Raw genomic sequence first — 22,971 nt, forward strand, 5'->3', positions numbered from 1 at the left:
GTTGCATGTACCCAGTTGTTTGGTATAACATTACAAATTGTTGAATTTAATTTTGCTTTCTAAATGTTGTCTATTTGCAGCAAACATCTGCCTGTACACTATTGTTTGGGGCCCATGTTGGGACCCTGCATGGAACCTAATCGGCCAGGCAGTTGACCTTCTCACTAAACCTACAGTGGACCCATCACCTCTTCTCGCTTGGTGGGACAAAAGTCGACTCCTGCTGCATGGACGCTGGGTCATGGACATTGATCAGGCTAATTTACATCAACTTGCCACAGAGGTACAACTATCCACTGCAAATATGAGTTGATTAACATATGACTGGTCTTATTTGTCCCTATGAATACTACCCAAGCTTTTACTCACACCTGATGTGGTATGAAATCTTTGCGTTCTTTAAGGATCCTTACAACACAACGGAGAACTTGCATTGGGAGTGGAATAAGCTGAACTTTGATTGGAACCCTGGCCAGTTCATTTTTAAGGGAGATTTAAATGTAAATGTTAGAACAGCATCAAAGTAAGTGAGGACAGTGCGTGTTAAATCACAAACACATCTCTGTTTGATAAGGGACTACTTCTTGGTATAAGTTTGAATATTAGTTAACATGTTTTTTTTCATTATATTAGATATGACGACATCTGCTTTCTACACCTGCCAAATTTGTGTATGACCCTTGAACTTCAGTGGCTTTGCCATGGCAACCCCCATGACCACCATGCAGTCATGCTCTGCTGTGCAGAGAATGTTGCAGATGTAACCTCAGAACAACCTCATGATTCCTACAGAGCTTTTCGCTCCGAAAATCTCAACTTCTCCATCACGATGGACCTTAACCAGCACTGTGGCCCAGGTGTGTATTTGTGCATTATATCTATGAATGTTCTTAGTCATCCAGGTCGTTGTAATCTCGGGGCATTTGATCGATCGCAACTAGACTTTTTGGTTTGTCTTGGAAGACTCTTTGCCTCTGATCCTATAGTAGGCTTCATCAATTTGTGCTCATACACATAGATTGGTCAAATCTAGTCTAGCAGCTAATGCTGATTTTGGCACCTGCCGCTAGACTAGATCTGACCAATCTAAGTGTATGATCTCTCACTGATGAAGCCAACTATTTGTGCATTCATTTAAAATATTGTGAGGTGTGCTTTGAAACTAGCGCTTCACTCTCTTTATAGAATCCTTACAGCCCAGAGTCTTACTGTACAGCAGCACGCTACGCTGGATGCAGAACTTTTGGGCCACGTGGACGAGTGTGTCTCGTCCCATCTGTAGAGGCAAGCTTTTCCAGAGTCTCAGGCCGATACGTAAAAAGCTGGGTCAGCATTACAAGCAGATGTCCTACACAGCGGCCTTCCCACAACTTCAAGTAAGAGTGTCCTAGCCCAATCCCCATTTAGTTCTGTAGAGTAAATCATTATATAGAGTAAATGAATACATCTGTACTTACAATACATGGTAACATTTTAATGCTTTTACTTTGGATTCTGTGTCCTTTAGGTGCATTATTGGGCTTCCTTTGCCCAACAAAGAGGTATCCAAGTGGAATGCAACAAAGGTCATGTCTTCACTCGAGGGGCACAGAGACTAATTCCACAGGGTATAGATGTTGACATTTGCTTTTCTTTAATTCTTTTCAAACATTTTTCTTGAATCTCCCAATGTCATTGTTTGTACTTAGATGCATGTGTTTTCTTTCACAGCTGGCACTGTGATGAGAAGGCTGATCTCTGAGTGGAATGTGACTCAGATGGTAAGCGACCTGTCACATGTGACCGTGCACTTGATGGCCTCTACTTGGGATGAAACAGCGGACCACCAGATTAATGCTCAAGTGAAGAAGACTCACCTGCTCAGCCTGTCCTCTTTGAGTTACCAGCGACAGAGTAACCACATAGAAGAGGTAACAACATTTTAGAGATGGTGAAGTACTGGCCATAATTTACTGTCGTGTTTTGCGTTGCCTGTAGTAATTTCTATGCATTCTTTACAGGAAGCAAACCTGAAGGACGAGACCAATGCCACTTACACTCACAAGCTGCGTTTGGTGGACCTGCGCGCATCTTGGACTACTACTAATAGGAACATAGCTTTTGGGCTGTATGACGGTTATAAAAAGGCTTCTGTCTTGAAGAGAAACCTCTCGACTGAAGCATTAAAGGGTCTGCGGATTGACACACAGCAGCAGGCTAAAAAGCTCAGGCGCTCCCCTTCCAACTTCTCTCCCACTGCTGCCCCCACTACACTGGTTGTGTCCACTGCCAGTCGAGCCGAGAAAAGTCCACATGAGGGTGATGACTGTACTTTTGAAATTTAAAAGACATAAACATTAAACTAGTATGTGCTCATCCACTCTGCAGGAACATCAATGCTCCAGAAGCTCATTGAGGAAACTGATAAATTTGTGGTATTTTCCGAAGAGGACTCCGGCGTGAGTGACCAGCTTTGTGGCATTGCAGCCTGCCAGACCGATGACGTCTATAACCGCAACTGGTTTATTGAGTTGGTCAACTGCCAGGTAGCTGCATTAACAGTACACTGCACTCGTTACATCTGAGTGTTCACCAGTGCTGTTTTGTTGTGATGCACAAAGATGATGCTCCGGGGCACAGAGACGGCCGGCTGTGTTCTGGTCTCTGCAGCCAAGGCCCAGTTGCTCCAGTGTGAGCACCACCCAGCCTGGTACAATGACACTCTAAAGCAGAAGACCACCTGGACCTGTCTACTGGACGGCATGCAGTACTTTGCCACTATGGAGCCCAACCCGTCTGAGCAAGAGGACAGACAGTTGTGGCTGGAGGTAGGTAAACATGCCACTCAGTCAGTGACCAGATTGGTGGTAGATACTTATTTCTGAAATAGCCACACTTTGTTGTCAAGTGCGTATAAAAGGGTATGTGCCACTCATTCTCCTCGTGCTTATCCAATAGCAGATTAATATATTACACCTGCACTCCTTAAGTCAGGATATGATTATATCCACTATTACACAACCTGATGTGCAAGGTTACTGAAGAGCACCTCTCAGCAGTGTTTTATTAACTTGGCTTTTTATTATGTAGAGTCTGACCTACTGTTACCCCATGTAGCATAATGTATGGGGTAGGTATCCATATTATTTCGTATGACTTTGAGTTGTGTCCAGGTGAAAAACATAGAAGAGCACAGGCAGAGGAACCTCGACTCAGTGCTGGAGCTGATGGAGTGTGGCCAGGCAGTGGGAGGAATGGTTACCACCACTACAGGTTCTGATGCTAAACACAAAAAACATCTCAACACCCAAAGCAATTCCACAGTGAAATCAGTGAAATGTCTTTTATGTTTGCATAGACTGGAACCAGCCAGCCCAGGTAAATGAAGCACAGCAGGTACAGCGCATCATCTCCCGCTGCAGCTGCCGGATGCACTACATCAGCTACAGTCATGACATCAACCCGGAGCTTGCCACACAGATTAAACCTCCCGAGCTGAGGAATAACCATGAAAAAGAAGATCTACTGAAAAAACAGGCTGGTGTGTGTGAATGTCACCCATATCGTTTATTTATTTTCAACAACTCATGCTTATTCCCCAGGTGCTGTAGACACATTTACCCTCATTCACCATGACTTAGAAATATCTACCAACCCTGTTCAGTACGCCATGATCCTGGACATCGTTAACAACCTCTTGTTGCACGTGGAGCCCAGACGCAAGGTAAGCAACTACTTCTAACATCATCTTTCCCAGTGCTGTATATCATTTCCTAATGTTTGTCTTTTTTTTGTCTGTGCCCTATGTGTAGGAGCACAGTGAGAAAAAGCAGCGTGTACGTTTCCAGCTGGAAATCTCTAGTAACCCAGAGGAGCAGCGCAGCAGCATCTTGCATCTCCAGGAGGCGGTCAGGCAACACCTTGCTCAGATAAGACGGCTAGAAAAGCAGATTTACTCCAACATCAGGGTAAGTTTAAAACTGTGTAGGCTGTGCAATGGTCCTAATTCAGGGGGTCTCAAACTCAATTTACCTGGGGGGACATTGAAGGTTCAGTCTGGGCCACACAGAGTGTGATAGAGTAGGTTACTCTGGATGTGGAATGCTGGTCTGATATCTTCTTAGGACAAGGACTCCGGTCAGAGTATGCACTTCAGAATCTTGTTTGAATCATGTGACTAAAACTGCTACTCCCAGCAGCTATACTGACTATTAGCAATGGTAGGCTTCAGAGGAGCCATATGTAAGAAACTGGCCAGAAATTGTACTGCAATCACATTTACAATTCTGCAGTCCTCTGCCCTTCTCCCAGACTGATGTTGCCAGATACACAGCCAAATCGCTAACCAACACATTTTACACACAAACTAGGCTATTTTCAGGAAGAAGTACATCATGCCTGCGTACGGTGTCACAACAATTGGCAATCTAATGGTTATTGTCAGTACGATCAGAAAACAAAGACTAAAACTAACTACAACCAATGCTAGCAATGGTTTTGCTGGTGAAAATAAGTACAGCATGCTTAGCAGCCTCATGTATGCCCAAGACTAAAGAGGAGACATTTTATCAAGGTGTGCCTATAGGCCAATGTGTTTCAACATTTTTTGGAGTCAAGGCACATTTTTTTCATTGAAAAAAATCCAGGGGCACACCACCAGCAAAAAATGTTGAAAATGAAACTCAATAGGCTAAATTGCCAATATAATGTTCTCATCAAATACCTGATGTTGGATATGACTTCAAACCATAGCATCCATGCATCCTGCTGCCACCTACTGATATGAAAGAGTATTACATGGTTACTCTGCTGATCTTCAGACAGCACAGACACTCTAAAACGGCACATTATGTGTGGATTATAATTATTGGTTTGCAAAATTTATTTTTTGGACCAATTAGGTGGAATTGCATCATTTCGCATGGCACACCAAACAATATCTCGCGACACAGTGGTTGAAAAACCCTGTTTTAGGCTACTGTTTTAAATCTTTCAGATTGCTGTATAACTTGGTACAGGCGGTCCACAATATGCAAACACAAATGAGGAATTATTTGATCATGTAATTTGGCTGTCTCCATATGTTTCACGTTGCCATGATGTCTAATGTTGGAACGCATTTCCTCAGCGTATCAGCATATTGAGAAGGACATAGGCACTGACACTACCCATATCCACATAGATTTTATTTGTGGAAAATATATATGTTGCCCTTTCATTTGGATGACACATGGACATACAGGCTAACAGGCATATATTTATTGACCGGGCTAGCATGTTCAACATTTGCTGCAGGACCATACAAGCTTTATTAGACAAGATCATAGACTGCACTGGACAATATAGTTTACTTACCAAATGTCCATTTCCATTTATTACAAGTAATAAGAAAACGTAAAAATGTAACTTGCCTATGAAGGAGTAAATTAGCAAGTTTGGCATCAGATGAAAAAAATCTTCTCCGCCTTCAATGGTCTCCATCTCCATTTATACCCCTATTATTTACTTTTTACTTTTCAAATTCGATCTCAATTCTGTACACTGCTGCTGGAATTTTACTTTTCCTGAGGGAACTCTCCTATTATCCTTATAAAGTATTATAAAGTATTGCCATTAATTGATTTACGTGGCTGTGATGAGGTGGCGACTTGTCCAGGGTTTATACCGCCTTCCGCCCGAAACGTTGCTGAGATAGGCTCCCGCGACCCCGAAAGGGACAAGCTGTAAGAGATGGATTGATGGATGGATGGATGGATGATTTACGTGGACCCCGACTTAAACAAGTTGAAAAATATATTGGGGTGTTACTATTTAGTGGTCAATTGTACGGAATATGTACTGTACTGTGCAATCTACTAATAAAAGTATCAATCAATAAATCTATCTATGTTCTTTTCAAAGGCATCCCCGATGCAAAACCTCTTTTTGTTCCTGGCTTTGTCATGAATAATTTGAGAATGGTAACTTTTAGATTGACTTAGATGTGACTTGTTTAGTAACTTTACCAGTGACAGGAGCTAAACGAAGGTGGCGGTGTGTGTAAATGGCAACCTGGATGTGACACAATCACTGACTTTTCTAAATGGGTTAAACTTGTATAGCGCTTTTCTACCTTCAAGACCCTCAAAGCGCTTTGACACTATTTCTACATTCACACACTGATGGCGGGAACTAACTAAGAACCATCAAAAGCAAGGGTGACGTGTCTTGCTCAAGGACACAACGGACGTGACTAGGGTGGGGAAGCCAGGGATTGAACCAGGAACACGCAGTTTGCTGGCACGGCCGCTCTCCCATCCGCACCACGCCTTCCCAAATTCAAATTGGTCGGTGGAGGGCGGGGCATCCAAATGAAAACAATAACATTTCGGGGCTGTAAATCTAATTTTTAAATGAGCATATAACGACTGAACTACTGTTATCATTTATAGAGGTATTGGAAAAGAACATGATTTATTAATGCCTTTGGACATATCAGGAGCATTTAATGATGACTTGACATGACATTACATAGGGCTCCTTTTAACTTATTATAAATGCAAACATGTTTTATTTTGACACTCTGTTCCCTAGGAGATGGTGAGAGATACTTGTGGTTGCTTAAAGGAAGTTGCTCTTTTTGTGCTCCAATTTGTTTGTTGTGCACAGTAATTGTATTTATTGTGTGTTCATATGTGCAGGTGGGTGGCAAGTTTTAGACCCCTTTGTTAATTGTTTTTGGGAAAATATATATCTGTCCCTTTTTTCACCATTTTGTAGACACAAACTGAGGAACTGAGCATTGAGGAACTGAATGATATCAACATGCGACTGCAGAACCAGCTAAACCAGGAGAAGAACGACATGCAGATGAAGAGCGAAGAGCTCAACATCCTCATCAGGTGATTACTTCTGTACTGATTATTCAACAGAGGCGGCACTCGGGCTTCATGCAACATTTCATCCTCTTAGGTGTTTTAAGGACTTTCAGCTACAGCGGGCGAACAAGCTGGAGCTGCGGAAGCCACCGGAGGATGTGAGTGTGGCACGGAGAACCGAGATCTACTTTGCGCAGGCCCGCTGGTGTTTGACTGAAGAAGATGGCCAGCTCGGCATCGCTGAGTTGGAGCTACAGAGATTCATGTACAGCAAGGTTAGAGTTGGATTTCATATTCCAGGCTTTTGTAAGTTTTTAGAAGTCTTTTTGGACTGCGTTCACCTTTTAGAGTTTGAACTGTCAGCAGTACTTTTACCTTCAAAAATATCTTTATTCCTACAAAAGTCATTATCTTTTACTTATAGTGTGTTAGACGTGTAAATAGAAAAAGCTAAATAATAGAGCTGGAAGGGAACAGAAAGCTAAACATATTCAAGTATGACAAAAGCAAAAGTAGAAGTATTACTTGAACAGCTCATAACACCCGCTGTGATAGTGGAATATTTGTACAGTATGGCAACATTTATATTTGCCTGTATTATTTGTCAATTCAAAATTTGCCCCACCAAGAAAATCTCCATGGCCTTGTTCACACTGCAGGTGACTTTAAAAAGAATGTCTATATGTGACTTGCAGGGCTTGAATTTGACGACAGCCCATGCAGCAAAAGGCGCTACAGTTCTCGTCATTTCCCATAAGCCCCAAAAAATTGACCAACATTTGCGGCAAAAACATGCTGTGACCGCCCTTGACTTTTTACTTGTTAGTGAACGAGGGATGTAACAATAGTCATTTGTGGGAAAATTCCAGACGCTTAGTAGTACCTTCTTAATTTTTTAATTACTGAAAAAACTTCATTTATTAATGCATTTTAGGCAACACAAAGTCAGGCGCATGCGCACTAGCGTCATTATGGCTTGTTAATCCTGGCGGACTTTGCTCATGAGGTTTCCCCTCGGAGTAAACGGAGCCAAGCGCTTGGTTTAAAGTAATTTTCCCTCGCTTCCCGCCGTGCGTTTAAGAGATCACTGCTGTGTTTAGATGGAGACAGGTGTGGACAATATTGGAGACACTGGTCCCCACACAAAGTATACAGCGAAGGAGAAAACTATTTGATGTTTTGCAGCAGGTAATGTGTCGTCAACTTTGTCACAACTTGTTTATAAAGTATTTAGTTTGTTGACTGGGATGTTCACTCCTCCTTTATTTAACTGCCAACTGTATCAGTGTTTAAATAACATCAATACTAGCTAAAATGTTTTCTTTGTTTTTGTGGGCCAAATTGTTGTACTGAACCAAGTCAAAAACAAAGCTTGTTTATTAGACTTCATCTTCATTAGCCAAACTGCTTAGTGTTTTATTTTAATATTAAAAAGTAAACACCATGTTTTTGTTATTTTTTACATTACTTATTTTTTCATGTCGCAAATGTATTAGTTCAAAAAAACATTCCTGTGACACAGCATTTTGTTAATGTTTTATTGTGTGTAGTTAATACCTATATGACATATTTCTGCTCAAACTCTTAATGGATCTGTCCCGATGCAGCCTTTCCATGTACATATAAATGTACATAACTTAAATAATTTAAAACAATACCTCTCTCTATCAAAATGTAAAAATAGAGATAAAGGCATCATGAAATGACCAGAAGCTGACAAGTTTATGTTAATAATGAGTTAAAAAAGTGTATATATTTGCATGTATGAGTGCATGCTTTGGAGCCCCTGCCTGGAAAGAAAATGTTTGCCTTGGAGCCCTAAATTATGAGCCACCTAAGGCAACACTTGCTTTGGCCTTAAAAAGTTACAATTCGAGGCCTGGACCTGTATTTTTTTATTTTATTACAATTTTTTGTTTGTAATATTTCTGTGTGTCATGATCTATGGTTTGGATCTTGTTTTCTGTTTTCTGTTTAAGACTCCATTAGTTGTCATAGTGGTTTGTGCAGCCCTTTGAGACACTAGTGATTTAGGGCTATATAAGTAAACATTGATTGATTGATTGTTTGTTTTGTCACCATGGTTACTTATTGTGTTCACCTGACTCTGATTAGTGCCTGCCCGCTCATCTGCTTCTCAAGCACTAATCAGAGGCCGTATTTAAACCTGTCTTTGTCTGTCAGTCGGGCTGGTGACAGTGCTAGTTGTTTCATCCCAAAGTTCATGCTGCTCTTACATGCCATAGATATCTTGCTCGTAAAGTATGTTTTGTTTATTGTCCATAGTTTTGTCTAAGTTGTGTTTCCGCCTTGTGCGTGCCTTTTGTTTGTACTTTTTGGTAGCTTCTGAGTTAAAGATTCAATCATGTTTTTACCTGGGAGAACGACCAAGCAAGCTGCGACTCCCCCACCTTGACAGTGTGTCCATGTTTAACATATGTAACTGATTTTTTTTGTGTGTTAGGGATAACCGTACAATTGTGAATTTTTTTTTAATACAAATTTTCTTTTGTATGTGGTCATAAATCCAATTTGTATTCTTGATCTCAATTTTACTTTCCATAAAAGTAAGAAAAACGGTGTAGTGTACAGACTTACTTAACAGAAAAGAATTGTAGGATACTTCTGTTGTTGCATTATTTGTATTATCTTATTTAAATGTTGTGATATATTTAGTGTTTGTGGCACCCGAGCCATAGCAGGAGTAGACAGAAAGAAGAGGGATGACAAAAACAGCAAGAATATGACACCAGTATTCATTCAGAAACTGATTAGTGAAGTAGAAAGATATCACAGTATTACCATTGAACATTTGTACGCTATAAGTGACATAATAATAATACTAATAGTAATACCAATATAGCAAAGTTGTTGTGTACCCTCTGCTGGTCGCAGGCCTTCATTGCACCTGCACAGCATGGGTTTGAGTTCTTTTTTTTTTCTTTTTCTTTTCAAACCAATTCAGTTTGATCAAGTTTTTTTAATATCAAATGTAAATTGTTTAATCATGCCTATCCTACATAACTGATTTGAACTTGTGATTGATTTCTGACCGTCTTTATAGCTCAACAAGTCTGATGACACTGCAGAGCATCTGTTGGAGTTAGGCTGGTTTACAATGAACAATCTTCTGCCCAATGCAGCATACAAGGTAAAATTTAGTTTGGATTCAACAAAATGCGGATAAGTTAACTTGGAAATTACATTTTGACAAAGGCCACAGTGTCTATTACATTCTCTTTATATTCTCCGCCTGGTTTCCTGTGTCTAGCGGCTAAAGGTATGTACAAAGCTGGTACATTAAACATAAGTATACTGAAGTATGTGTTGGTTCCATCTTGTTTGTCCACTGGCACTTGCATGCACAAGCATTGTCCAGTGACGCATGCCTGATTCATTACAATTGGACTTGCTGTTAATGTGCATTAGTGTCATTTTAAAATAGCTTAATTAAAGAGCTGAAGATCAAGGTTTTCTCTCCAATCTATCTCAAATAGGTGGTGCTTCGCCCTCAGAGCGCATGTCAATCAGGACGACAGTTTGCTCTGCGCCTCTTCAGTAAAGTGCGCCCCCCTGTAGGCGGGATCTCTGTCAAGGAACACTTTGAAGTAACTTTGGTCACTTCTAGCCATAATCTTTTCACCAAAAATGTTCCCCTTTGAAAATGAAAACGCTCTGATCTTAAGGTGAACGTGGTACCACTCACCATCCAACTGATGTACCACTTCTTCAAGAGAATGATGGGATTTTTCTTCCCGGGAAGAAATGTTGAGGAGGAAGAGGTTGCTGATGAGGAAGACAAGTTCAGATTGGTTACCACGGGTACGAAACTCCGAAGGGATGCAGGATCATCCAGACGGTAAAGTGGTGCTGATGATGATGCCATATTCTCTGCATCCAAGGTATCCCTGTAAAGACTCGACAGTCATCTGAGGACACCATAGGTGCCATGGGGTCCAGTAAAGGTGTCACTCAGGGAATCAACCGCACTGCTGGGGTCAGGAGGTCCTTCAGAAAGCCTCCGGAGGTATTTACATGTAATGTGTGTGTGTGTGTGTGTGTGTGTGTGTGTGTGTGTGTGTGTGTGTGTGTGTTGTTGAAATGAATAACAGACATCCTCTAATCCCCCCCCCCATCAGCATCCTGTTGATGACATTGATAAGATGAAAGAAAGGGCGGCCATGAACAATTCCTTTATCTACGTCAAAATTCCTCAAGTGCCGCTCTGTGTCAGCTATAAGGTAAAATGTCATGTTGGCCATCATACCAATCCCCTTTTTACTTATAATTGTGTTAACATAAATCAATAAACCTCTCCAGGGCGAGAAGAGTAGTGTGGACTGGAAGGACCTGAACCTGGTCCTGCCGTGTTTAGAGTACCACAACAACACCTGGACCTGGTTGGACTTCGCCATGGCTGTTAAAAGAGACAGTCGCAAAGCTCTTGTCGCACAAGTAGGCAACATTGTGTCCACGCCAAATCATTTGGAACTCGTGTCCATTTCACGCTCTGCAACTGAAAAACTGTTGTCTAAGGGAGAACATGTCTCTCTTTCGGGGAAGGTTATAGGAAAGGACTTCATGGGAGATGCAGCAGCTTCACTAAAAGAAAGAAAACAATATTTCCAAGCCTGCTATGTTTGAGGCAAAAATAAGGCTAGTGAGGAGGAAAATAGTCTTCCAGAAAATGTAGTTTGATTATGAGGGCAAATACTTAGTGGTAACAGTACACCATATTCAAATAATTGGTGATAACAGTATACAATAATCAAATACTTAGTGATAACAGTACACCATAATCAAATACTTAATGATAACAGTACACCATATTCAAATACTTAGTAATAACAGTACACCATAATCAAATACTTAGTGATAACAGTACACCATAATCAAATACTTAATGATAACAGTACACCATATTCAAATACTTAGTAATAACAGTACACCATAATCAAATACTTAGTGATAACAGTACACCATAATCAAATACTTAGTGATAACAGTACACCATAATCAAATACTTAGTGATAACAGTACACCATAATCAAATACTTAGTGATAACAGTACACCATATTCAAATACTTAGTAATAAGATTTCACCATGATCAAATACTTGGTGATAAGAGTACACCATAAAATACTTGGTGATAACAGTACACCATAATAAAATACTTGGTGATAAGAATACACCATAATCAAATACTTGGTGATAACAGTACACCATAATAAAATACTTGGTGATAAGAGTACACCATAATCAAATACTTGGTGATAAGAGTACACCATAATCAAATACTTAGTGATAACAGTACACCATATTCAAATACTTAGTAATAAGATTTCACCATGATCAAATACTTGGTGATAAGAGTACACCATAAAATACTTGGTGATAACAGTACACCATAATAAAATACTTGGTGATAAGAATGCACCATAATCAAATACTTGGTGATAACAGTACACCATAATAAAATACTTGGTGATAAGAGTACACCATAATCAAATACTTGGTGATAAGAGTACACCATAATCAAATACTTAGTGATAACAGTACACCATAATCAAATACTTAGTGATAACAGTACACCATAATCAAATACTTAGTGATAACAGTACACCATAATCAAATACTTAGTGATAACAGTACACCATAATCAAATACTTAGTGATAACAGTACACCATAATCAAATACTTAGTGATAACAGTACACCATAATCAAATACTTAGTGATAACAGTACACCATATTCAAATACTTAGTAATAAGATTTCACCATGATCAAATACTTGGTGATAAGAGTACACCATAAAATACTTGGTGATAACAGTACACCATAATAAAATACTTGGTGATAAGAATACACCATAATCAAATACTTGGTGATAACAGTACACCATAATAAAATACTTGGTGATAAGAGTACACCATAATCAAATACTTGGTGATAAGAGTACACCATAATCAAATACTTGGTGATAAGAGTACACCATAATCAAATACTTTGTGATAAGAATACACCATAATCAAATACTTGGTGATAACAGTACACCATAATAAAATACTTGGTGATAAGAGTACACCATAATCAAATACTTGGTGATAAGAGTACACCATAATCAAATACTTGGTGATAAGAGTACACCATAATCAAATACTTTGTGATAAGAGTACACCACAATCAAATACTTGGTGATAAGAGTACACCATAATCAAATACTTGGTGATAAGAGTACACCATAATCAAATACTTGGTGATAAGAGTACACCATAATCAAATACTTTGTGGTAAGAGTACACCATAATCAAATACTTGGTGATAAGAGTACACCATAATCAAATAATTGGTGATAAGAGTACACCATAATCAAATAGTGGTGATAAGAGTACACCATAATCAAATACTTGGTGATAAGAGTACACCATAATCAAATACTTGGTGATAACAGTACACCATAATCAAATACTTGGTGATAAGAGTACACCATAATCAAATACTTAGTGCTAAGAGTACACCATAATCAAATACTTGGTGATAAGAGTACACCATAATCAAATACTTGGTGATAAGAGTACACCATAATCAAATACTTGGTGATAAGAGTACACCATAATCAAATACTTGGTGATAAGAGTACACCATAATCAAATACTTGGTGATAAGAGTACACCATAATCAAATACTTGGTGATAAGAGTACACCATAATCAAATACTTAGTGCTAAGAGTACACCATAATCAAATACTTGGTGATTACAGTACACCATAATCAAATACTTGGTGATAAGAGTACACCATAATCAAATACTTGGTGATAAGAGTACACCATAATCAAATACTTGGTGATAAGAGTACACCATAATTGGCAGTTTTAAGGTAAGGGGAACAAATGATCAAATGTAGAACACATTTTGTGTTAGCAGCTTTAATACTTTTTATAATCCTGTCCATAGGGGTTGCAAGAGTCTTATCCCAGCTGCACTTTGGACAATAATTTAGACTCTTGGGACATATGGTAATACATTATGAAAAAGTCAAAATTGCATATTAGAGGATCTTTCAACACTTTCATCTATATGAAGATGTTTTTAACTTCCCTCAAGGTTGCAATTGTTTTCTGCATAGATGATAAAGGAGAAGCTGCGTCTAAAGCCTGCCACGGGCTTGGAGCTGCGAGGGAAGACGTCTGACAGCAAGGCGGACAACAGCCTTCAGCAGCAGGAAGAAGATGAGAAGGCACGACTCCTCATAGGTCTGAGCACTGCTGACAAAACCTCCAGCAAGAAAAGCATCTTCAGTCGACGCAAGTGAGTCACTGTTGGCAACTTAATGATAAAGGACAATTAGTGGAACAAATCAGCTGACAAAACCTCCAGCAAGAAAAGCATCTTCAGTCGACGCAAGTGAGTCACTGTTGGCAACTTAATGATAAAGGACAATTAGTGGAACAAATCAGGTCGTATTTGGACTTGTGCCATTGAATCCTGCTGATTTTGGGGCTGAGTTAGGACAAGAATGTGGAGAAAAGCAGCCCTTGGGTGCCTGTTGATTAATGAATGACCAAATACTAGGTAATGTTTATTAGTGTGCCATCCAGCTGTCACTACATTTAACTGATGAGCAGGTGGTTGCACATCACTGCCAACTCTCTTTCCTGCTGGCTCAGGAACTAACGTTAGCAAGCAAGCACCTTCAACACTGTGTCTATGTTGTCTGCTGTAAGAAACCTGTAATTATACAAATGGTTATGTTTTTACCAATTATACCTTTTATAAATGCTGCCACGGTTCTGTATAATCGTGTCTGTCAGCCTGCAGTTAGAAATAAACACACAAGCATTTGCTTAGACCATTAATCACTTTTGTCATTTTAACACTACAGCACTTCTTTATGCAAAGTATTTTTCTAGACTAACTTGTCCAACTGTTCTGCTGAACCAGTTCAGTTTGACAATGTTAAATGACTGATATTCATATTTCAACTGTACAACAAAGAAATATGCTTTTTTCTCATCTTTTTGTGGCTTAATGTTTGTCAATAAAAGTCTTTCATTGTATTTGATAACCCTTCATCACACTTCATTTAGTAGATGAACATCAGCTCTAAATACTTCAGAAAGTCACCTGTCTCAACCATATTCTTACGTTTAAAAAAAATGGAAACATGAAAACAACAAAAAATCGTCCTTTGATGTTAATGTGACATGGTGAAGTAAAACGCTGTCTTGAGTGATAATAAACTTTTTATATACACTGGCAGAGGTTTTGTGCAATTTTAAGGACACTTATCACAAACACTTTGGTTGAACTAGACTTCAAAGTTCATAGAGCCAGAAGTTTCAGCTGAAATAGTTGATAGTACTACATGGACTTCAAAACAGGTCAATGTTTACATGCAGCTTCTAGATGATTCTTCCCTTGGAGTCCTGCACCCGCAGATGGAATGGCCAACTTTGAGCTGACCCATTTACAGGAAGCCAATGAGGGCAGCCTTAATAGGACAGAACATTGAGCACCAGATAGAGTATCATCATGAAGTCTTTTTAATTAGCAATAAAAAGGTGGCGTGTCCCAGTGGAAGAAAGCACATGTAGTTGCTGCTCTTCTCTAAAAGTCCTGGATACATTTTCAAACCGATCCTAAAAAATGGGAATCCAGCAGTTGCCTCCTGACATCAACATGTCTTCTCAGGCCCTTTTTTGGACAATGTGGTGGTGAGAGGATACTGGAGAGAAGATACAAGCCTTAGTACAACATTTACATATGGCAACATGTTGAATTGGCTTCTGTTGATGAGTGATTGTCAAAGTGTAGTATATGGTATGTGGGCCCCATCCAGTTGATGAGTGATTGTCAAAGTGTAGTATATGGTATGTGGGCCCCATCCAGTTGATGAGTGATTGTCAAAGTGTAGAATATGGTATGTGGGCCCCATCCAGTTGATGAGTGATTGTCAAAGTGTAGTATATGGTATGTGGGCCCCATCCAGTTGATGAGTGATTGTCAAAGTGTAGTATATGGTATGTGGGCCCCATCCAGTTGATGAGTGATTGTCAAAGTGTAGTATATGGTATGTGGGCCCCATCCAGTTGATGAGTGATTGTCAAAGTGTAGTCTATGGTATGTGGGCCCCATCCAGTTGATGAGTGATTGTCAAAGTGTAGTATATGGTATGTGGGCCCCATCCAGTTGATGAGTGATTGTCAAAGTGTAGTATATGGTATGTGGGCCCCATCCAGTTGATGAGTGATTGTCAAAGTGTAGTCTATGGTATGTGGGCCCCATCCAGTTGATGAGTGATTGTCAAAGTGTAGTATATGGTATGTGGGCCCCATCCAGTTGATGAGTGATTGTCAAAGTGTAGTCTATGGTATGTGGGCCCCATCCAGTTGATGAGTGATTGTCAAAGTGTAGTATATGGTATGTGGGCCCCATCCAGTTGATGAGTGATTGTCAAAGTGTAGTATATGGTATGTGGGCCCCATCCAGTTGAGTGATTGTCAAAGTGTAGTCTATGGTATGTGGGCCCCATCCAGTTGATGAGTGATTGTCAAAGTGTAGTATATGGTATGTGGGCCCCATCCAGTTGATGAGTGATTGTCAAAGTGTAGTATATGGTATGTGGGCCCCATCCAGTTGATGAGTGATTGTCAAAGTGTAGTATATGGTATGTGGGCCCCATCCAGTTGATGAGTGATTGTCAAAGTGTAGTATATGGTATGTGGGCCCCATCCAGTTGATGAGTGATTGTCAAACTGTAGTCTATGGTATGTGGGCCCCATCCAGTTGATGAGTGATTGTCAAAGTGTAGTATATGGTATGTGGGCCCCATCCAGTTGATGAGTGATTGTCAAAGTGTAGTCTATGGTATGTGGGCCCCATCCAGTTGATGAGTGATTGTCAAAGTGTAGTATATGGTATGTGGGCCCCATCCAGTTGATGAGTGATTGTCAAAGTGTAGTATATGGTATGTGGGCCCCATCCGGTTGATGAGTGATTGTCAAAGTGTAGTATATGGTATGCGGGCCCCATCCAGTTGATGAGTGATTGTCAAAGTGTAGTATATGGTATGTGGGCCCCATCCAGTTGATGAGTGATTGTCAAAGTGTAGTATATGGTATGTGGGCCCCATCCAATTGATGAGTGATTGTCAAAGTGTAGTATATGGTATGTGGGCCCCCTCCAGTTGATGAGTGATTGTCAAAGTTTAGTATATGGTATGCGGGCCCCATCCAGTTGATGAGTGATTGTCAAAGTGTAGTATATGGTATGTGGGCCCCCTCCAGTTGATGAGTGATTGTCAAAGTGTAGTATATGGTATGCGGGCCCCATCCAGTTGATGAGTGATTGTCAAAATGTAGTATATGGTATGTGGGCCCCCTCCAGTTGAGTGATTGTCAAAGTTTAGTATATGGTATGCGGGCCCCATCCAGTTGATGAGTGATTGTCAAAGTGTAGTATATGATATGTGGGCCCCCTCCAGTTGATGAGTGATTGTCAAAGTTTAGTATATGGTATGCGGGCCCCATCCAGTTGATGAGTGATTGTCAAAGTGTAGTATATGGTATGTGGGCCCCCTCCAGTTGATGAGTGATTGTCAAAGTTTAGTATATGGTATGCGGGCCCCATCCAGTTGATGAGTGATTGTCAAAGTGTAGTATATGGTATGCGGGCCCCATCCAGTTGATGAGTGATTGTCAAAGTGTAGTATATGGTATGTGGGCCCCCTCCAGTTGATGAGTGATTGTCAAAGTTTAGTATATGGTATGCGGGCCCCATCCAGTTGATGAGTGATTGTCAAAGTGTAGTATATGGTATGTGGGCCCCCTCCAGTTGATGAGTGATTGTCAAAGTTTAGTATATGGTATGCGGGCCCCATCCAGTTGATGAGTGATTGTCAAAGTGTAGTATATGGTATGCGGGCCCCATCCAGTTGATGGGTGATTGTCAAAGTGTAGTATATGGTATGCGGGCCCCATCCAGTTGATGAGTGATTGTCAAAGTGTAGTTTATGGTATGCGGGCCCCATCCAGTTGATGAGTGATTGTCAAAGTGTAGTCTATGGTATGTGGGCCCCATCCAGTTGATGAGTGATTGTCAAAGTTTAGTATATGGTATGCGGGCCCCATCCAGTTGATGGGTGATTGTCAAAGTGTAGTATATGGTATGCGGGCCCCATCCAGTTGATGAGTGATTGTCAAAGTGTAGTTTATGGTATGCGGGCCCCATCCAGTTGATGAGTGATTGTCAAAGTGTAGTATATGGTATGTGGGCCCCCTCCAGTTGATGAGTGATTGTCAAAGTTTAGTATATGGTATGCGGGCCCCATCCAGTTGATGAGTGATTGTCAAAGTGTAGTATATGGTATGTGGGCCTCCTCCAGTTGATGAGTGATTGTCAAAGTGTAGTATATGGTATGCGGGCCCCATCCAGTTGATGAGTGATTGTCAAAGTGTAGTATATGGTATGTGGGCCCCCTCCAGTTGATGAGTGATTGTCAAAGTTTAGTATATGGTATGCGGGCCCCATCCAGTTGATGAGTGATTGTCAAAGTGTAGTATATGGTATGCGGGCCCCATCCAGTTGATGAGTGATTGTCAAAGTGTAGTATATGGTATGTGGGCCCCCTCCAGTTGATGAGTGATTGTCAAAGTTTAGTATATGGTATGCGGGCCCCATCCAGTTGATGAGTGATTGTCAAAGTGTAGTATATGGTATGTGGGCCCCCTCCAGTTGATGAGTGATTGTCAAAGTTTAGTATATGGTATGCGGGCCCCATCCAGTTGATGGGTGATTGTCAAAGTGTAGTATATGGTATGCGGGCCCCATCCAGTTGATGAGTGATTGTCAAAGTGTAGTTTATGGTATGCGGGCCCCATCCAGTTGATGAGTGATTGTCAAAGTGTAGTCTATGGTATGCGGGCCCCATCCAGTTGATGAGTGATTGTCAAAGTGTAGTATATGGTATGTGGGCCCCCTCCAGTTGATGAGTGATTGTCAAAGTTTAGTATATGGTATGCGGGCCCCATCCAGTTGATGGGTGATTGTCAAAGTGTAGTATATGGTATGCGGGCCCCATCCAGTTGATGAGTGATTGTCAAAGTGTAGTTTATGGTATGCGGGCCCTATCCAGTTGATGAGTGATTGTCAAAGTGTAGTCCATGGTATGTGGGCCCCATCCAGTTGATGAGTGATTGTCAAAGTTTAGTATATGGTATGTGGGCCCCATCCAGTTGATGGGTGATTGTCAAAGTGTAGTATATGGTATGCGGGCCCCATCCAGTTGATGAGTGATTGTCAAAGTGTAGTTTATGGTATGCGGGCCCCATCCAGTTGATGAGTGATTGTCAAAGTGTAGTCTATGGTATGTGGGCCCCATCCAGTTGATGAGTGATTGTCAAAGTTTAGTATATGGTATGCGGGCCCCATCCAGTTGATGGGTGATTGTCAAAGTGTAGTATATGGTATGCGGGCCCCATCCAGTTGATGAGTGATTGTCAAAGTGTAGTTTATGGTATGCGGGCCCCATCCAGTTGATGAGTGATTGTCAAAGTGTAGTGTATGGTATGCGGGCCCCATCCAGTGCTACGCCACAAGAATCAATCAAATAATGTAATGAGCCGTTAGCACAGTCTTACTGTTCAAACTGTGTAATGTTGCAGTGGGAAAAAGATGAAATATGCTTGTTAAATAAAAGCTCAGCCTTGTTTGTAATGAATTCCTGGGCCTACTACGCTACTTTATTTCAATGTTAAGCCATTACGCTGGTATTTGGAGAGCCAAGTGTTTTCTGTGGTGGTACTTGAGAACCACTCTCAGATTGTGGATAGGTGGGAGAGAATATGAGCGAGAATGGTTGTCTCACCTGAAGAGTTGAATTGCTGACATGAAGGATTCATCTTTTTGCAGTTTGACCTGTATAAAAATGAATTTCTTAAAATTGTTACTCTGCAGTTGAGTAAACATAACTGGATTTTATTTTTTTAAATAATAAAGAAATAGAATGTAAAACATTTTGAAGTCCTTAAACTGACATGTTGCTGTCTGCACAAGTCCATCAACTAAGAAAACATCTCCTGTGTGATGTGGGTCAAGTCAGCGTGTTCCCTTGTGCAGGAACATGATTTCTAAAGTGTTCCAGCACGTTCTTCACATGTTACAGCTCTCGGCGGAAGAAGAAGCCGAAGGGTTGATGAATTGCTGTGAGACCAAAAGACCTCAGTGGATTAAAGGATGAATTACCAGGAGACTTGAAGCCGTCCTCTCGGGGCCGCTAACTCATTAGATGGAAATAGCACACAATGGGGTTACTATTGGGGTTCTTGACCCAATTCATCCTTTATTACTTCATAGTGACTTACTGGACTTGACTTAAATATATATTTATTTTTATTTTTATTTTATTAACATTTGTTTTGAAAAGGGCTTCCAAGATAAAAGCTTGATTCACGTCCGAATTTACGTTTCTCGGTTGATACAAATTTTCAAAAAAGTATTCTTAACATGACTTTCTAAAACTTTGTCAGGTAACCACCTGCACACTGCTAACTATGTTTGTGCATGTAGTAGAAAGACGTCTTCGATGAAGGAGAAGGTTTGGGCACACTTCTAAAATGTCTCGGGTAAGAAATAGCTTGACATGACAAATTTAGCTTGCAGAATTTGAAAAAAAAAAAAGAGTACAAAGATGTCATTCATGATCACTTATCTAAACTTCCAGCCGACTCTGAACAAGTTGAACGGGCCCAAGCCTCGAATTTGAACTTTTAAAGGTGAAGGCAAGTGTTGCCTAAAAGGAGGTCTCATATTTTAGGGCCCCAAGGCAAACATTATTTTCTTTCCAGGCTGGGGCCCCAAAGCATGCATGCATACATAAACAGCTTTTTAAATTTCATTATTAATATAAACTTGTCAGCTTTTTGTCATTTCATGATGCCTTTATCTCTATTTACACATTTTGATGGACGGATGTATTTTTTCTTATTTATTTTTTAAGTTATGAACATGTAAATGTTGTATCGGGACGGATCCATTAAGCATTTGTGCTGAAATATGTCATATATGAATTAACTACACACAATAAAACATTAAATGATGTGTCAAATGTTTTTGAAAGTAATACATTTGTGACATTAATAAAACACAAGTAAAGTAAACAAATAAATTGGCTTTTACTTTTTGATATCAAAGTAAAACACACCGCAGTTTGGCTAATGAAGATTAGATCAAGTCTAATAAACAAGATGTGCTCTTCTTCAACGCCCCCTTGTGGTTCAGTACAACAGTTTGGCCAACAACAACAGAAACCGGGAGTGACAGCGGGTTTACTAACCTCCTTAACTCTCAGTCACAGCAGCTTACTAACCTCCTTAACTCTCAGTCACAGCAGCTTACTAACCTCCTTAACTCTCAGTCACAGCAGCTTACTAACCTCCTTAACTCTCAGTCACAGCAGCTTACTAACCTCCTTAACTCTCAGTCACAGCAGCTTACTAACCTCCTTAACTCTCAGTCACAGCAGCTTACCAACCTCCTTAACTCTCAGTCACAGCAGCTTACTAACCTCCTTAACTCTCAGTCACAGCAGCTTACTAACCTCCTTAACTCTCAGTCACTGCAGCTTACTAACCTCCTTAACTCTCAGTCACAGCAGCTTACTAACCTCCTTAACTCTCAGTCACAGCAGCTTACTAACCTCCTTAACTCTCAGTCACAGCAGCTTACTAACCTCCTTAACTCTCAGTCACAGCAGTTTACTAACCTCCTTAACTCTCAGTCACAGCAGCTTACTAACCTCCTTAACTCTCAGTCACAGCAGCTTACTAACCTCCTTAACTCTCAGTCACAGCAGCTTACTAACCTCCTTAACTCTCAGTCACAGCAGCTTACTAACCTCCTTAACTCTCAGTCACAGCAGTTTACTAACCTCCTTAACTCTCAGTCACAGCAGCTTACTAACCTCCTTAACTCTCAGTCACAGCAGCTTACTAACCTCCTTAACTCTCAGTCACTGCAGCTTACTAACCTCCTTAACTCTCAGTCACAGCAGCTGATGGACACTGTATTGACAAAATGAAAGCAATATTGTATAGTTTTTTCCTTGGCTGTTTACTTTTAGTGTGGGGACAAGTGTCTCCAATATTGTCCACACCTGTCTCCATCTAAACTCACCACAGGAAGCGAGGGAACATGACTGTAGCACCCCAGAAGAGTTGGTGCTGCAAGAAATTCTGGGAATTTGTTCTGTTGTGTTGCGGTGCGCCGGAAACGCAGTAATAAATGACGGACCTGTAAGTTTTTTTTTAGTGGTCAATTTTTTAGGGCACTACAGCAAATGAGAGAGTGGTTGCCGTGGTTAAATCCGAGCCCTGCGGATAACGAAGTTTATCGCCTGTTTCACTACATGTAACATTTTGGTAGGTAAGCAAAAATACATGTTTTTTTTGTCAAAAGTTTGCCTCGGTGCATTACGACATTAAATTAACTTGATTTTGTGCAACAGTTTTTCCTAGTCTGGCTTCTAGAAGAATGTCAAATGTCGTGGAATCAGTGCTCCTCAACACTCAAAAAGGTATTGAATGTGAATCAAGAATCAATTGTGAATTAAATAAACATGTTAATTGTTGGAATCACTTACCTAATGTTGAATATTTACAGTTGGGAGCATCCTCTGTTTTCAAAGAACGAAATGGGCGTGGAAGCTCCGCCCCCAGGCGTGTTGCCTGGATACCAGCTGAGAGTCAAGAAATGGGCGTGGAAGCTCCGCCCCCAGGCGTGTTGCCTGGATACCAGCTGAGAGTCAAGCTTGCTTCCTCCATCAGTGTCAAGCATCAGAGGACCGCTCACTTTTCAAGCGTCTGTCAGGTAGGAACCTCTTGCTGCTTTTTCCCTTGTTTTCCTGTCAGTGAATCCCTTGATCAGCTCCTTTGAACTGCAATACATTCTTGGCCTAATTCAAATGTAGGAAAATAAAAGTAAGTTGTTTGTTTCATAGATGTTTTTGTTGCAAGGTGTTTCATATTATATTGGTGGTAGTATTGTATGCTCAAATATGAATATTCACTTGATTGTGTGTTTATAAGATGGGTTACATCACTTTAACACCTTATCAGGAAGAAAGTATATTGAAAGA

The 22,971-nt window shown here is 40.5% G+C and overlaps 2 protein-coding genes across 7 annotated transcripts in view; both read left to right on the forward strand.

Moving 5' to 3' along the window:
- The window catches only part of LOC133537292 (bridge-like lipid transfer protein family member 2), a 34,395-nt gene extending 19,297 nt beyond the window's left edge, over positions 1-15,098 (forward strand). For 3 of the 4 annotated variants that reach the window (XM_061878291.1, XM_061878292.1, XM_061878293.1), the window contains exons 19-40: positions 81-283; positions 405-523; positions 634-857; positions 1,186-1,376; positions 1,508-1,607; positions 1,711-1,910; positions 2,001-2,298; positions 2,368-2,525; positions 2,601-2,807; positions 3,153-3,252; positions 3,338-3,520; positions 3,582-3,703; positions 3,792-3,947; positions 6,739-6,860; positions 6,931-7,111; positions 9,901-9,987; positions 10,334-10,444; positions 10,523-10,658; positions 10,739-10,863; positions 10,976-11,077; positions 11,157-11,291; positions 13,966-15,098. In XM_061878291.1, coding sequence (XP_061734275.1) covers positions 81-283; positions 405-523; positions 634-857; positions 1,186-1,376; positions 1,508-1,607; positions 1,711-1,910; positions 2,001-2,298; positions 2,368-2,525; positions 2,601-2,807; positions 3,153-3,252; positions 3,338-3,520; positions 3,582-3,703; positions 3,792-3,947; positions 6,739-6,860; positions 6,931-7,111; positions 9,901-9,987; positions 10,334-10,444; positions 10,523-10,658; positions 10,739-10,863; positions 10,976-11,077; positions 11,157-11,291; positions 13,966-14,151 — 3,446 coding nt within the window. In that variant the 3' untranslated portion in view covers positions 14,152-15,098. The remainder of the gene's footprint in view (positions 1-80; positions 284-404; positions 524-633; positions 858-1,185; positions 1,377-1,507; positions 1,608-1,710; positions 1,911-2,000; positions 2,299-2,367; positions 2,526-2,600; positions 2,808-3,152; positions 3,253-3,337; positions 3,521-3,581; positions 3,704-3,791; positions 3,948-6,738; positions 6,861-6,930; positions 7,112-9,900; positions 9,988-10,333; positions 10,445-10,522; positions 10,659-10,738; positions 10,864-10,975; positions 11,078-11,156; positions 11,292-13,965) is intronic. The other variant, XM_061878294.1, reaches the window with a different exon arrangement.
- Positions 15,099-21,802: 6,704 nt separating this feature from the next.
- Positions 21,803-22,971, forward strand: part of LOC133537294 (fructose-bisphosphate aldolase C-like) — a 33,660-nt gene continuing 32,491 nt past the window's right edge. The window contains exons 1-3 of one of the 3 annotated variants that reach the window (XM_061878297.1): positions 21,804-22,255; positions 22,342-22,410; positions 22,497-22,703. The gene's annotated coding sequence lies outside the window, so the exon portion shown is untranslated. Of the gene's footprint in view, positions 22,411-22,496; positions 22,814-22,971 lie in introns of those variants that run through there. The other 2 variants (XM_061878295.1, XM_061878298.1) reach the window with 2 other exon arrangements.

The sequence above is a fragment of the Nerophis ophidion genome, linkage group LG18, assembly GCF_033978795.1.
Source record: "Nerophis ophidion isolate RoL-2023_Sa linkage group LG18, RoL_Noph_v1.0, whole genome shotgun sequence".
NCBI lineage: Eukaryota > Metazoa > Chordata > Actinopteri > Syngnathiformes > Syngnathidae > Nerophis > Nerophis ophidion.